Source organism: Thrips palmi, unplaced genomic scaffold, assembly GCF_012932325.1.
Source record: "Thrips palmi isolate BJ-2018 unplaced genomic scaffold, TpBJ-2018v1 HiC_scaffold_4, whole genome shotgun sequence".
NCBI classification, from domain to species: Eukaryota; Metazoa; Arthropoda; class Insecta; order Thysanoptera; family Thripidae; genus Thrips; species Thrips palmi.
The window spans coordinates 8,535,780-8,550,655 of NW_023144631.1; the positions used below are offsets into that span (position 1 = coordinate 8,535,780).

General features: G+C 64.6%; 2 protein-coding genes across 2 annotated transcripts; one reads left to right on the forward strand and one right to left on the reverse strand.

Moving 5' to 3' along the window:
• Window positions 1–6,238: 6,238 nt before the first annotated feature.
• Window positions 6,239–13,746, forward strand: LOC117649588 (protein artichoke-like). The gene is given in 14 exon segments (XM_034392478.1): window positions 6,239–6,256; window positions 6,326–6,616; window positions 6,688–6,954; window positions 7,275–7,374; window positions 8,063–8,233; window positions 8,320–9,284; window positions 9,379–9,674; window positions 10,144–10,378; window positions 10,380–10,661; window positions 10,740–10,853; window positions 10,929–11,387; window positions 11,495–11,738; window positions 11,987–12,550; window positions 12,637–13,746. Coding segments are annotated over 14 exon segments (4,260 nt in total). The 3' UTR covers window positions 12,891–13,746.
• LOC117649288 (tctex1 domain-containing protein 3-like) lies at window positions 13,377–14,724 on the reverse strand. The gene is made up of 3 exons (XM_034391900.1): window positions 14,627–14,724; window positions 14,157–14,386; window positions 13,377–14,064 (listed from the first exon to the last, which is right to left on the reverse strand). The coding sequence occupies exons 1-3, from the start codon at window positions 14,699–14,701 to the stop codon at window positions 13,899–13,901; spliced, it is 471 nt and encodes a 156-aa protein (XP_034247791.1). The 5' UTR covers window positions 14,702–14,724; the 3' UTR covers window positions 13,377–13,898.
• Between the last annotated feature and the right edge of the window lie 152 nt (window positions 14,725–14,876).

Here is a 14,876-nt window from a genome sequence, read left to right on the forward strand (position 1 = left end):
GTGTGTGTGTGCGTGTGCGACCGGCCGTGAGTGTGTGCGGGGGAAATAAAATGTTGTCTTTGCCGGCCATAGGGGCAGTTCTGGTTCTAGACGCGTCCAAGACTCCGAGCCGGCCCCTCATCCTGTACCATCCCGACGCGTCCTATCCTCACGGCGGCCATGCCGTGGCCAGCCATACGGCCATGTAGCCGGCAATTTTAACCGAGCAGGCGGCTTCGGCCATCAGGTTAGCCGGCTGCCACTCCGCTCATGGCCTCATGGCCCTCATGGCCCCCATGTTCCTCGTGGCTGGCGTGCCCATGGCGTGCCCATGGCGTGCCCGGCCCGTAAACCCTGCAAGCAGACACGGTGGCCACCCATGACGTCCATGATGTCCGTGACGTCCGCGACGAGCGCACGACACATTCCGCGCATCTGCATACCGACGGCCTCCTTGCCGCCACACTGCTTGATGGGGAGCGCGGGGCCCCGTCCGTGTCATCGGACTCACTGCCCGGCGTTACGTTTTGGAGATGGGTATCGCTCGGGCGGGTGCATGCTGAGAAGGTTGGCTTCCTGGCCCGTTTGTGAACACAGTGATTCAGTGTCACGCGCGTGTCAATCCTCACTCATTGTGTATTTCAGAAGACTATCATTTAAATCTTTATAGACCTATGGAAACATTTTTTGGAGGTCCATAGCTGGCTGTTTTAGTAAGGACATTGAACAGTGGTGCCGCTTTCTGCTATAACTGTCTGGTAGATTATACTCTGATCGACTACCGGGCGTAAGAAGTAAAACTGGAACTGGCGCGCTCTGAGCAGCAGAACGGCGACAAGTCCTCGCGCACGATCTCTGTGGCCGGCCGGGTACACTCACTGAAACAATGCAGAACGCTCTTGATTTTATCAGTGGGCGCTGCTGCACTGTTACCACAACGGAGCGGAGCTCATTTTCCGCGGTGTCGGCGCAAAGCGGCGCCAAGTCCCCCAACTAGACGCACGTTCGTTCCTCGGCCCGTCAGCACGGCGTCCAAGACGGCGTCCATTGTGCGAGGCGCGAGCGGCGCGAGGCGGTTGCCATGGCGATGAAGGCGGCGGGGATTCGGTCGTTCGGCTTTGACGCGGCGCGGCGGCGCGGGTTGCGTGAGGCGCCGACAAGGCGGTGAAAGCCCTGCCGACGCACTGCAGGCAGCACGTCTCCCTCGCACCCCTGCGGGCCGCCACGTGGGTGCGAGAGAGACGCAGGCCACGCACTGCACCTTGTAATCCCCTACACTGTGTTGCGTGGGAGGCGTGGCGCGCCGCGGAGGGGCGTCGTCACCGTCAACGCATGCGCGCTCACGTGCCGTGCCGTGCCGCGCCGCAGATCAGGGCGCGGACTGGATGGTGACGGCCTTGGCGACGAGGGGGGCGTCGGCCGCGCTCGCCTCACGCAACGCGGCGTTTCAAAGCCTCTCCCGCCAAACGCGAGAGGGAAGGCGAGGTGACAACGACACGCGGCGCGAGAATAAGTAATAGCCGCCCCGTTAGCGATGCATGCCTCTCTCTCTCTCTCTCTCTCTCTCTCTCTCTCTCTCTCTCTCTCTCTCTCTCGCACTTACGGGATGTCTCCGGCATAGGTGCGAGAGAGGCAGAGCGACGGGCGCTTCGGAGCGGGGCGCGTGGCGCTGCGGCTTGCAGCCCCGCGCCGTCGCGTCGCCGTCGTGACGTCCTGGCGGCACGCCGCGGCACGCCGTCGATGAATGGAGGCGAGCACGACGCGGGGCGCGTGCGTGAGCCTTGTCCAGCTCACCGCGAATCGAATCAAACCGTATCACACGCACTCACACACACACAGTGTCACGTGTGGCAGCGACACGCGCGCGACAGGGCTGCACTTTCTCCCCCCAGTGTAGTGTACTCGACTTGTCGCGCGTGTGCAGAGCGCAGGCCTGTGCATGTGCGTCTGGGGCCTGTTTGTGTCCGAGCAGCTGCAGCTAGCTGCACCCAGCCAGCCGCGCCATACCGGTCCAGATGGAACGGCCACACAGCAGCGCGGCCGAGCCAGGCCAAGCCATGCCGGTGCGTGCCAGCGGCCACCAGCGAGGCAGCAAGGGCTGCCAAATGGTCCAATGGGACGGACTGGCTGGCCGGCGTGCATGCGGTGCTGCAGCGACAGCGAAGGGCGGCTGGAAGGCATGGAAGTGGCGCGTCAAGCCGTATAGGGCGCGGCGTGCGGCCGGGACTGCGCGCACTGCGCCGGCAGCGCGGAACGGGCCGAGCGCCACCGCCACGAGGACGGCGACGACGACGCACAGAGGGCCCCCGCCAGGGCTGAACAGGCCCCGCGTGGACTCAGCTTTCCGTCGCTGACGACGGCGACGACGTGGAGCGGGCGGCGCGGCGTCTCGGATGTGACACGCACGGCTGCTTTGCCGCCGCGCCCATTCATTCAAACGCCCCGCCCCGCCTCCACCGGCACCCAGGTGCTCCGTTCTCACCGCCCTTAAAATCCGATTCCCTCGTCGGCGCCGCCAAGCTCATCGCCAAGCTCATCGCCAAGGCCGTCATCGCGCGGCTAATCACGACGTGTACTTAGGCCGCCCCTCCTTTACCTTTCGGTCGAGGAGGCTTTAATGCGTGGGAGGCTGGCGCGGAGCCTTGCCGCCTTGGACTGGCCGCCTCGGCTGCCCAGTGCGTGCAATAACAATAATGTACTAGTCGTGTACTAGCAGAGGCTGGTCATTACCTTGTCGTATCAATCGGCGGCGCGGTGTCGTCGCGCCGTCTCACTCGCACTCACGGCGTCCGGGGCGATGCGAGCGAGGAGCGAGCGAGACGGAGCGGCGAAGCGCGGTGAAGGGTGGCGTTATCTCTCGCCGTGAATAACTCACCTGGCGACATGACGGCTCTCCCACTCACTCCCACGCCCTGCGGTTGTTACTCCACTGGCAGTCGTCAACATGTGCGCCCCCGATACCATCAATCCCTATTCATCGCGTGTATGTGTGCGTGCGTGTGTGTCGGTCCACTTTGGAATCGAAAAGAGGTGGTGCACGCAATGGTGCATTCTGGCCGAGAGGAGCGGCAGCGCGGCAGGTCAGGGCGTCGACCTGCCCCCGAGTGAGTGAGCGAGTGTGAGTGCGGGCACCCATAGCGTTCAGGCCGTACAGGAGTAAAAGGAAGGGAAAGCCAGCCACCGCGGCGCTGCCGACATCACTGGGAATATGGTCTGATTGACCGCGTGGAGCGTGGAGTCGCCGGCTGGCCGTGGCCGAGGCAGTGGCCGTGCAGCCCTGGCAAGGCTCGGCCCTGGCCTTGCCGGCCCTCGCCCCCCGGCCTGCGCCGCGCTGCTTGCGCTGCCTCTGGCTCGGGCAGGGCTCTCCATCACCGCCGGAGCAGGTCCAGAACGCCCCCCCCCCCCTCGCCCCGCCCTTCCGCGTCGCCCGGTACTCCATATACACAAACGACCCACAAAACAAAACCTTTCTCCTTCGCCGAGGCCGCCAGGGCCGCCACCCACACTCACCTGTGCTGGACCAGGACGGTGTGGGAAAGCGAAGCCGAGCCAAGCGCTTCCGGACCGGCCCGGCCACTCGCGGCTTCCTGCCGACTGATTCCGCGGGACGCCCATCTCTCTCGCTCTGTGACGCGCCCCGCGTGGGTGCGAGAGAGACAGAGACTCGTTCCGACTCGTGCCGTCCTCCGCGAAACAAAAGAGCGACGCCCCTATCGACAGCCGCGGGCGTCGTCGGTTTCGTCGCTCTGTCTCTCTCGCACTCGAGGGGCGTGCGGCAGGGGTGCCGCAGGGACGGCGCGATGAAACAGAGTGCGTAGTCGCTATCGGAGCGCGGCCATGTTGGCGGCCAGCGCGGACGTTGGCGCGGCTAGCCCACGGCCGGACGAATGTTTGACAGGGAAAGTCCAGAGTCCCGTTGCCGCATGGGCCGAATGGTGAATGGTGCAGCGCGAGAAGAGGGCCGACGTCGGCGTCATTGCCGTCATTGCGACCCAGCCGAGGGCCCAGCGGCCACGGCACTGGCGGCACAGCGGGCACTTGCTCGCCTCAGAACAGGTACCAGGTACCTCGGAGGTGTTCCCGCTGTTATATTGTAAGATTAGACCTGGCGCGGGCCGCCTGGCCGCGCCTGGGCGCGCCGGACTCTGGACGGGACTTTTTAACGAGATAGTAAACTATCCGCTAAGCTTGGAAAAATAAGGGCTCGTGCAGTGCAGCCCTTCCCAGTGGAGGGCCGCCTGTTTGACTTGGCACTCCCGGTGAAGTGTTTGACAGCTCGTGGAACGGCTTCTCATAAAAGAATGGAGATCGGCGGGTGTCGAACGCCCGTCGCCCTGGTCGGGTTTCGACGCCTTGGCGGCTCTCGAGCGCGGAAAGCGCTTAAAAGATTCCACCAACCAATTTTACAAAAATACGTGGGTTCGAACGCCAAATTCTTCAATTCTTCTTCAAGAAGCGACTGCCCTGCCCCTCGCGGCCACTAACTGCAGTCGCTGAAGACAGGGCGTCGCTGACAGCACGAAACGGAACCCCGCGCCGCGGCAGAAAGGCCCCGCCCCGCCCCTGCCGCCGCCCCGCGCCGCCAGAAGAAAGTTCTTTCGTAAAAAAATGACAATAATCACAATAACACGACCTGCATTTCGTTTCCGTCGTGATGCCGCCCTGCTGCCTGCAGTCTGGCCGCGGGCTTGGAGTGCCACCGGCGGGGCGTGGCGCGGCGTGGACAGGCAATCCCATTGCTGGAATGCCGATCACGCCGCCGTCCTGCAGACCGACTCGCCGCACAGCGCTTCGTCGCTCTGTCTCCCTCGCACCTACACGGATCGCCCTAAGAGTGCGAGAGAGACAGTAGCGCGGTGCACTGTGCAGAATCGCTCTGCTCGCTGGGGATCTGTCGGCCCACTCTCGCGGACCCGGCGCCATGCGGTGGTCCTGGCGCCGCCGACTGCCTTTTTCGTAGCGCCTGTTGTGCCGTCTTTCTATTTTTTTCCGGTTCCGATCTGACTGAGCCCAAGTTAGCACTGCCGCCTTAATTCCTGCCATTTCATTTTTTTTTCCGGCGCGCCTTTTTGGCAGCCGCCCAGTTGCCAGCCGCCACCGCCCCACCCCGACACCGGTCTGCGGTAGGCCGGGCACTGGGCAGCCCGGCAGCCCTTGGGGCAGTCCAGTCAGACCGCGGGGCGCGGCGCGGAGCCCTCGACTCGCCGCCTGCCTTTGGCTTTGGCGCTGCGGCCCGCGCGCCGCCCGCGGCCCGTTGGGGGCAGACAAGCAGACAATAACACGCCGGGACTGACCCGCGCGTCACGCCGAAACGAACGAGGCTGCCTCGCCTCGTCTCTCTCGCACCGCGCTCACCGCGCTGCGGGACGCCAACGGGTGCGAGGGCAGGCAGGGCACACCGCACGACTGGGCACTTCCGGCATTGTTCGAAGTTTGATCCGAACACGACTGGCCGACTCACTTCTTTCTTGCAGGGTAGCGACGGTAGTGGGCCCGCTACCCGGCCCGGCCTACACTAGGCCTACCGCAAGCTTTGTCTCTGTCTGACGGGTACTTACTTAGACGCCATGCGTGCGGTCGGCCGACGCGCAGACGCGCACCGCTGGCACACTTCTGCAAATGCACAGCTTTATTAATGCCGTTCGTGTTGCCGTGTTGCAGGCCCAGTCGGTAGTCGTCCCCGCTCCCGGACGCCGCCAGTAGGTGAGTACAGTGTGGTGACTGCAGTGCAGTGCCGCCGAGGCGCGCTGCCTACCCCGCGGATTGCAGGCGAGGCTCTCCGTCTCCAACTCCCAGACGCTCCCACGGGGCCCGGCTAGGCCCGGCTAGGCCCGGCCGGTCACGACCCCGACCGCCGGTGTGGTCGCTCTGTCTCTCTCGCACTCTCACCGCACGGCACGGCCCGCAGGGGTGCGAGCGAGACAGAGCGACTGCGGGAATCGGTGCCGGGATAAACCGGCGGAATGCGACACCGACATGCATTACCGGCCCCAGTATGCGTCGCCTCGCTCACGGCCACGGCCAGGCTGCACGTGCAAACACACGGCCAGGCCGCCAGGCCAGGCAGAGCGATAACCCCCGCGGCCCCGGGCAGGCGCGCCGTGCCGCCGCGCCGCGACACTCCGGCAGCGCTGGGCTCCAGTGCCCCGCTAACCCGCTCGCTGCTGGAGCCGCTGGGGCACAGTCACTCCAGAAGGTGTCACGTTGCACCGGTGTGGCGCGGGCTGGACCAGACTGAACGCGTCGCCTTGCCTCCAGGATGTCGCTGGCCGTGCTGGCCCTGGCGGCACTGCTGCTGGCGCCGGGCCGCGCCTCCTTCCTGCCGCGCCGCCTGGAGCTGGAGCAGGACCAGCAGGCCTCCACGTCGACGTGGCCCTCGGCGTGGGCCTCGGCGTGGCCGGCCGCCGGCTCCGTGGACGACACCCCGCTGTGCGAGGACGTGCACCCCGAGCTGCGCGTGCCGTGCCGCTGCTCCTTCATCCACTCGCGGCGCGCCGGCGAGGAGCACGTGACCGTGGAGGTGGCCATGGACTGCGACCGCGTCGTCTTCCCCGGCGAGATGCCCGCCCTGCCGGCGCGCGCCCCCATCGTCGCCTTCAGCCAGCGGTGGGCGGGCCACCAGGCGCTGCCGACGCAGGTGAGTAGTTTGTTGCCGTTCGTGGCCCTGCCCGCCGTGACGCACCACTGACCGGCCACGTGACCCCGCAGGCGCTGACCACGGCGGAGCTGCCGCTGCGGAGGCTGGACCTGGCCGGCAACAGCCTGCGCCGCCTGTCGGACCGCCAGCTGGCGGGGCACCTCGCCGCGCACCTGCAGGAGCTCATCCTGGCCGACAACCTCCTCGGCGACAACCTCAACCCCATCTTCAGCGCGTCCGAGTTCCACGGGCTGCGCGAGCTGCGGATGCTGGACCTGTCCGGCAACCAGATCAAGGGCCTGGAGGAGGGCATCCTCAAGGGCTGCGACAACCTGCAGGTCGGTAGCACTGCCGGTTCGTCCTTTGTAAACGGTTACAATCGTTACGCCCGAGGTGGCTTCAGGATTCCCGGTTTTGTTGCCTCATGCATAACGAATGTCGCTGTCGGCGAAAATAGGACCGTCAGGAAATGTGGATTTTCGCCCGCAAAAGCCCGAAGCGCTGCGCGCTGGCAAGCCGAGTGTGACGGTCTGACGGCCCCAGTCGCTCGCGAGCGATCACGGCTTGCCTGGCGACGTTGGCGCGCGCTTTTTTACCTTTTCTTTACTTCATTTTGCCGTTAACAAACGCAATCGCTGACTTTGCCACGGCGTTGCAGGAGCTGCGTCTGAACCGCAACAGCCTGGCGGAGGTGCCGTCGCAGTCGCTGCACGGGCCCAGGGCCCTCAGGGCGCTCGCCCTCGCGCGCAACCGCATCGGTAAGTACTCAACCCAGGCTACCCGAGAATGGTCGTTGCGTTCTCAGATCAATCACTCTTCGACCAACTTTGCGACACTGGTACTCCCTAGTGGCGAGAAGGATCTTAAGAGTGCCAGGACGATGAGGGAGGGTGGTCGCTGAAAGTCGGCAGAGATTCCATCACCTTTCTCAAACATTTAGGCCGATCCACGTCGACTCGACAAGCTGTTTCTGGCCAGGCCGCAGTTTTCTCGTCCGTGTGCTGGGAGAGGGTAAGGTCCTCCCACCGAGGACTGCAAGTTCATCAAGTAGTCCAGGGAGTCCAGGCGATCCGGACCGTTTCCATGTAAATGCTCGCCTTGCTGTGGAAGCCACCCTGCAGCGGTGCTTTGAGATGCTGCGGGAGGCTCGCGCGCCATGGCGGCGCGGTGAAGAGCGAGGACTTTCCCCGGACGTACCGTGGCGTGTACCGAATTGAAACAACCTGGAAGCGCGGCGGCATAAAACCATGCAGTTTCCTGGGAATAACAGCAGGAGTAGCTGGGCCGGGAAGTGGGCCGGGCCGGGCGGCCGGCTGGGCCTAACATCGCCGCGCCTAACCAGCTAAACGCAGCGGCAGTGCCGGCAGTGCCCTTCGACGCCAAGCGGAGCGTTGTTATGGTTTTCCGATGATGGTCATGTCATGTTCATACCCCGTATTTTGGCAGCACTGGTGCGCGGCGGCGCTCTGGAGGGGCTGCAGCAGCTGGCGCGCCTGGACCTCAGCTTCAACACCATCAACACCCTGGAGGGCGGCGCGCTCAAGGGGCTGAGTCGCCTGCAAGAGCTCAACCTGAGCCACAACAGGGTCACCAAGCTCAACAGCGATGTCTTCGAAGGTGCGGCAAAGCGACTATAATTTCCTCCCTGATGCGGGTTGTGCGACTTTTTATTGATCGTTAACGCGGTGGTCCTCCCATTGCAGGCGCCGTGGCCGTGGAGGTGCTGGACCTGTCGCAGAACTTCCTCCGCGAGGTGCCGTCCGTCGCCTTCAAGGAGCTCACCAAGCTGCGGCACCTCAACATGTCCGCCAACCTGATCCAGCGCCTGGACAACGAGGCCCTGCGCGTGCAGACGCAGCTGGAGACCCTGGACCTGAGCGGCAACAACATCGGCAACATCGCGCCCGGCACGTTCCGCGGGCTGCGCGCGCTGCGCCACCTGGACCTGTCCGTCAACGCGCTGCGCACCGTGGAGGACGACGCCTTCGAGGGCCTGGAGGGGCTGGAGACGCTGCGGCTCCGCGACAACAACATCCTGGCCGTGCCCGCGTCCGCGCTGGGCCGCCTGCCGCGGCTGCGCACGCTGTCGCTGGACTACAACCGCCTGGCCGTGGTGAGCGCCGACCTGCTGCGCGCCGTGTCCGAGCGCGCCAGCGACCTGGGGCTGGCCCGGAACGTGATTCGCGAGCTGTCCCCCGCCGCGTTCCGCGACTTCACGCGCCTGCGCCGCCTCGACCTGTCCGCCAACCTGCTGCTGGCGCTGGACGCGTCCGCGCTCGTGGGGCTGGAGGACATCCTGGAGGAGCTGAACCTGGCCGGCAACCGCATCGCCAGCCTGGCGGGCGGGCCGCTCGCGCTGCGCCGCCTCAAGGTGCTGGACCTCTCCGACAACCAGCTGCAGGGCCTGGGCCGCGCGCCGCTGTCCGGGCTGCCCGCCCTCGAGGTCCTCAACTTGTCCGGCAACCCGCTGCTCGCGCCCTCGCCCACGGGCGGCATCCTGACCGGCCTGGCGCGCCTCCGCGTGCTGGACATGAGCCGCGTGGGGATGCGCGCGCTGAGCGCGGACCTGCTGCACCGCGCCGCCGACCTGGAGAGCGTGGCGCTGGCCGGCAACGCGCTGCAGGAGCTGCCCGAGGGGGCGTTCGCCAGCCTCGTCAACCTGACGGCGGTAAGGGCCTGCGCGCCAGCGCCGCGGCCACTCGCCTTTACGGCCGTTTTTATCTCCTGGAATCTCAAACGACGTTCCTTGTTTTCGTTTTCAGGTGGACCTTTCCGGGAACCAGCTCGCCAACATCCGCGCGGGCGCCTTCACGGGCCTGCCGTCGCTGCGGCGCCTCAACCTGTCCAGAAACAAACTCCAGGCCTTCCGCGGCGAGGTGCTCGAGTCCGCGAGCGACGGCAGCGCCGGCAGCTCCGCCCTCCGCGAGCTGGACCTCTCCCAGAACCAGCTGGGCTACCTGTTCCCCAACTCGTTCCGCGCGCACCCCCGCCTCCGCCGCCTGCTCCTCGCCCAGAACAAGCTCACCTTCTTCCCCGGCGAACTGCTCACCGGCCTCAGGTGAGCCGGCGCGAACAACCTGATGAGCGTTTAGACATTCCAGCATCCCTGTCAAGCGGTTGGCTAAAGGTTAAAAATGGTTCGCTGTGTCCGAAGCTCGCCATTGTTGTCACCGGGTGCTTATCAATCACAGCGCTCAATGCCGATGAGAAATGGCTTGGCGTCGGTAGGGGCCTCGAAATCGTGGACCCTGGCATCGTGCTTTGTCAGGCTTGGCCCAGCACTTCCAGTGCGGTCGCACTTTGCGTCCCTAGTCCCCTTTTTTTGCGGCGAGCCCCGCAATTTAATTGACTCGATTTTCCAGATTAGCATAGCAACCGCCAGCGCTGCGCTGCGTGCCGAAAGGCCGAATCACGCCGAGTAGAGGCAGGGGCAGGGCGCCCTCGACGGGCATTGTCACGCCACTTTGCGTCAAAGCTCCCTTGACAAACACGCCCAGCCGTTGTCCTGACGCCCAGCCTTGCCGCAGGTACCTGGAGGAGGTGGACCTGGCCGGCAACCTGCTCAAGGCGGTGGACGACATGGACTTCGCGCGGCTGCCGCGGCTGCGCGAGCTGGACCTGTCCGACAACCAGTTGGAGGCGCTGAGCGAGACGGCGTTCCACAACTCGACGCAGCTGCAGGTGGTGCGGCTGGCGCGCAACCGACTGGAGCGGCTGTCCGAGCGCACCTTCGAGGGACTGTGCCGCATCGAGCTGCTGGACCCTGGAGGGCAACCTGCTGGCCGAGCTGCCCGACGCACTGTTCGAGCGCGGCCGCGTGCACATCCTGGACAACATCAACCTGGCCGCCAACCAGTTCGAGGTGGCGCCGCTGCCCACGCTGCAGCGCCAGTACTTCTTCCTGTCTTCCGTGGACCTGAGCCGCAACCGCCTGGTGGACATCCCCGCCGACGACACCATCATGGTCAACATCAAGCGCCTGGACCTGAGCTTCAACCCGCTGAGCCAGAGCGCCATCGCCAACGTGCTGGCCGAGCCCAAAACGGTACGACTTGGCTTCAGACACCACGCCGTCGCTCGTTTGCTTGCCGCAGCTTTTAAATGTGTCGCGTGTTTCATTCAGGTGCGCGAACTCAACATGGCGGGGACGGGCATCCAGAGCCTCACGCAGCTGGAGACGCCCTTCCTGCGCTCCCTCAACCTGTCCCACAACAACATCAGCCACTTCGGGAAGGAGGTAACCATCCCTTTCAACGAGGTGATGGGCCAGACACGCGGCCAACGTGACACTGACGGCTTTTGCGGCTTCCAGGTGGTGGCCCGACCCACGCTCTTGGAGATGCTGGACCTCTCCCACAACCGGCTGGCTACCTTCCCTCGCGTCTGGACGCAGCTGCGGCACCTGCAGGCCCTGGACGTGTCGCACAACCCCATCCCCTCCATCGTGCAGGGCGACCTGGACGGCCTGGGCGGGCTGCGGAGCATCAACCTGGACGCGCTGCCGGTGCTGTCGCGCCTCGAGCGGTCCGCCATGGCGGGGCTGTCGTCGCTGTCCTCGCTGCGCGCCGCCGGCTTCCCCCGCCTCGGCTACCTGGACGCGGCGGGGCTGCTGCGGTCGCTGCCCTTCTTGACCACGCTGCGGATCGAGCTCAAGGACCCCACCGTGGGCGGCGACACCCTCGCGCCCGCGCTGCAGCCGCGCCTGCAGGAGCTTGGGCTGCACGGCGCGCGCGTGCGCAGCTTGTCGTCCAGCGCGCTGGCCGGGCTCAAGGTGGGTTGGCGTGGCCCTTGGCGTGGCCCTTGGCGTGGCCGTCGCTGAGAAGAATCCTTCCAAACCGCGCCAGAGTCCTCCATGACGGCGACGTTGTTCTTCCGCAGGCCGCCCGAGTCCGCCTGCTGCTGACGGACACCTCGCTGGCCGCGCTGCCGCCCGCCCTGTTCTTCCCGCTGCCGCGGTCGTGCCGCCTCGTGGTGGACGTGACCCGCGCCAAGCTGCCCACGCTGTCGCCGCAGCTGCTGGCTGCCCTGGACGACCGCCGCGGCCTCTACACGCTGCAGGGGCTGTCCACCAACCCGCTGCACTGCGACTGTGCCGCCCGCGCGCTGCGTCGCTGGCTGCCAGGTGAGCCCCCCTCCCCGGATAAAAAGAGGCATGAAATAATTACGGCGGCGTTCCGTTCCACGACGGCAGGCCGCCAGGCTGGGCCCTGGCTGGGCCCGAAGAAGTCGCCCGTTGCCGATTCCATTACGTTGCTGATGATGTTCGGCCGGCCTTGGTGATGTGTCTTGGCGTCGAGGTGCCCCGAATGCGGGAGGGAGACTGGCTCCATTTTCCACACTTTTACTTACGGATTATCGCTTCCCCTCCAGGCTCCGGCATGGGCGACCTTCGCTGCCACAGCCCACCGTCCATGGAGGGCAGGCTGCTTGTCGAGGTGGGCGACGACGACCTCACTTGCGACCCGAATCGCGCCCACCAGCAGGCCACCACCACGACCACGCCGTCCTCCACCACGAGCAGCACCACCAACACGCCCATCATCACCATGCTGTCGGGCAAACACCACCCCACGCGCTACCACGCGCGGCCCGGCCAGCCTACCACGGAGCCGGACATCATCTGGTCGCTGCCGCCCACCACGCCGCGGCCCCACCAGAAGGTGGTCGGCGCCAACATGATGAGCCCCAGGCCGCCGCAGGGCGCCGCCGTGGTCAGCAACGACGACACCCTCATCATCGGCATCGTGGGCGGCGTGGTGGCCTTCATCGCCATCCTCGTCATCGTCATCTGCATCGTGCGGCTCCGCCTGACCAGCAACCAGTACCGCGGCGGCCCCATGGCGGCCGGGGCGCTAGCGGGGCCCTTGGCGGTGGCCGCGCAGCACGCGCAGCACGCGCAGCACCACCGGCACGGCATGCCCACTGGCGAGTACGGTAAGTCAAGCCGCGCCGCGCCAAGCCCTTGCGACTTCACGACCTGCCTTTCTTTTTCCCGCGCTCACTGACAGACTTGCTTGCAGGCCCGCCGCCCATGTACCTGTCGCCGTACGCGGCGCACGGCTACGCCACGGCCACGCTGCCGCCGCACTCCAAGATGCACCACAACCACTCGATGCCGGGCATGGCGCCGTCCCTGGCGCCGTCCCTGGCCGCCAGCCCGCGCAGGACTTCCTACGCCTCGCTGGGCCGGCCGCCGCAGACGCCCACGCCATGCTACCCGCAGCAGTCGCCGTACTATATCACGTTCTCGGGCGAGGAGAAGGAGCACCGGTAGCGTCAGCAACACCCTCATCCTCTAGGCACGCAGTCCACGCACTCCACGCAGTGCGCGCGGACGGAGGCTGAGGGTGGCGACCGCCTCCGCCGTCACGGCGCCCCTAGGACTTGACGGCCACCTCGTGGTGCTGGCGGAGTCGGACGCTCAGTGCGAGCGTGTGTGTGTGTGTGCGTGCGTCGAACGCTTGTGACAGTGTGTGTGCACGCACAATCAAGACCCTGGTGAAAAGGTCTCCACGAGCAAATAAGGTGGTTTCTCAAGACTTGCATCACCTGGAATACGTATTTAATGTATATAGACGCCGTTTAGTTAAGTATAGTGTAAATATTGCTGGCGAATGTTTATCATGGGACTTCAAAGAGGCAGGGCCTCTATACGACTAGTGAGCGTGACGCTCAGAAAAGACAGGGTTTTGTGCAATTTGAGTGTGAAAGAATTTCAATACTATTACAGAGTGCTTTATATTGTAAATAAGTTGAGTACTAGTGTGAGTTTATTTTATTGAAAGTGTCTGCTTTCAGTTTGTAAGACTGTATTTGTACATTATCCAAAGTTTAGTTCAGAGCACTTTGCAAGTGCTGCAAAGAGGTAATAACTAACGAAGCCATTTTAAAGCTACATTGTTTTTATGTTTATTTTTAGGTAGATTTTATGATTGTTCTTTGCTCTAAGCTAAACTTGTTACACTGGTTGCTATTCACACACATACAGAAATTGAAGACTTGAACTTATTGTGCAACGAATGAACAATAATTGTTTGTTGGCTTTTGGAAACAGAAAAATACCTATGATTGCGTCTGTCATTTACTTTTTAAAAGAATTGTTCCTTTCAATAAATGGAGTCATAGTTTAAGAGTGGCATTCATTCATTCCTGGTCAAACTAGGCGCGCGCCCGGGGTAGCGCCGCCGCCGCGCGCGCCGCGTCTCTCCGGCGTGGGGTATCGCCGACGCCTAGAGGGCGCCACCATGCAGGCCGGCGTCCCGGCCGGCCGTAAGTCAGTCAGTCAGTCCCGATACACCATAAAGAGAACGGCCTGTGCCGCCACGTTCGAGTTCTCGAACTGCACATACGAGAATCGGTCCACGTCGGCGTGCCACAGGCAGGCCACGTACATGGCCATGCCCTGGTTGATCTTCTGCGCGATGCGGACCTTGGCCACGAGCCGGTACCTGGGGGACGGCCGCCCGCCGGGTGCAAGTTGAGTCCGAAGCCCGAGGGGAGGCGTTGCTCGCGTTGCTTCAGCAGACCCATCCTGACTCACCGATCCAGGTTGAAACTCTTGAACCTCTGCACGATGGCGGCCGCCAGGATGCGGCTACCGTTCTCCGCCAGGAAGCTGCTGTAGGAGACGTCCTTGAGGCCCAGGGCCATGATCTCCTTCATGAGGGCGCGCACCCTCCGCCAGTCGGGGACTTCGTTCGGCTCCTCCTTGTAGGTGGGCTGGTACATGATGCCGCCCTGGCCCTCCCGCTTGCGGCGACCTATCCTCACCTGGTGGCCGGTCAACGATGTATATGTAACAGGCCCGACGAAAGCAAACCTGGGGTGAGCCGGCCCGTCTGGCACCTCCAATCGAAACGCCACTAAATCCGGGTGGATATGAAAACACCTCTACCAAGTTACAGAACAGAACCTGCACGGTGGGCTGCCTACCCCCTTGACGCAGGCGCTCCCGGCCGGCCGGCCGACGCGGCGCGACGCGGCGCAACGCAGCGCCAGCCTCTCACTCACCCTGGCCGCCCTGGCGACATGGACGGCGGGCCGCAGCCCCACGCGCTGCACCTTGGTGGTGGACTTGAAGTGCATCACGTGCCTGGACGGCCGGTCCGCCGAGATGATGACGGAGCGCACGAGCGGCGCCAGCTCACGTGGGTCCGGCAGCTCCCGGAGCAGCTTGGCCAGTCCGTCAGGGATGCGCTCGCGCGGCGCCACGCCCAGGCCCAGGCTGCAAACTTGTCGCTTTAGAGGGCGCCGCCAGCCG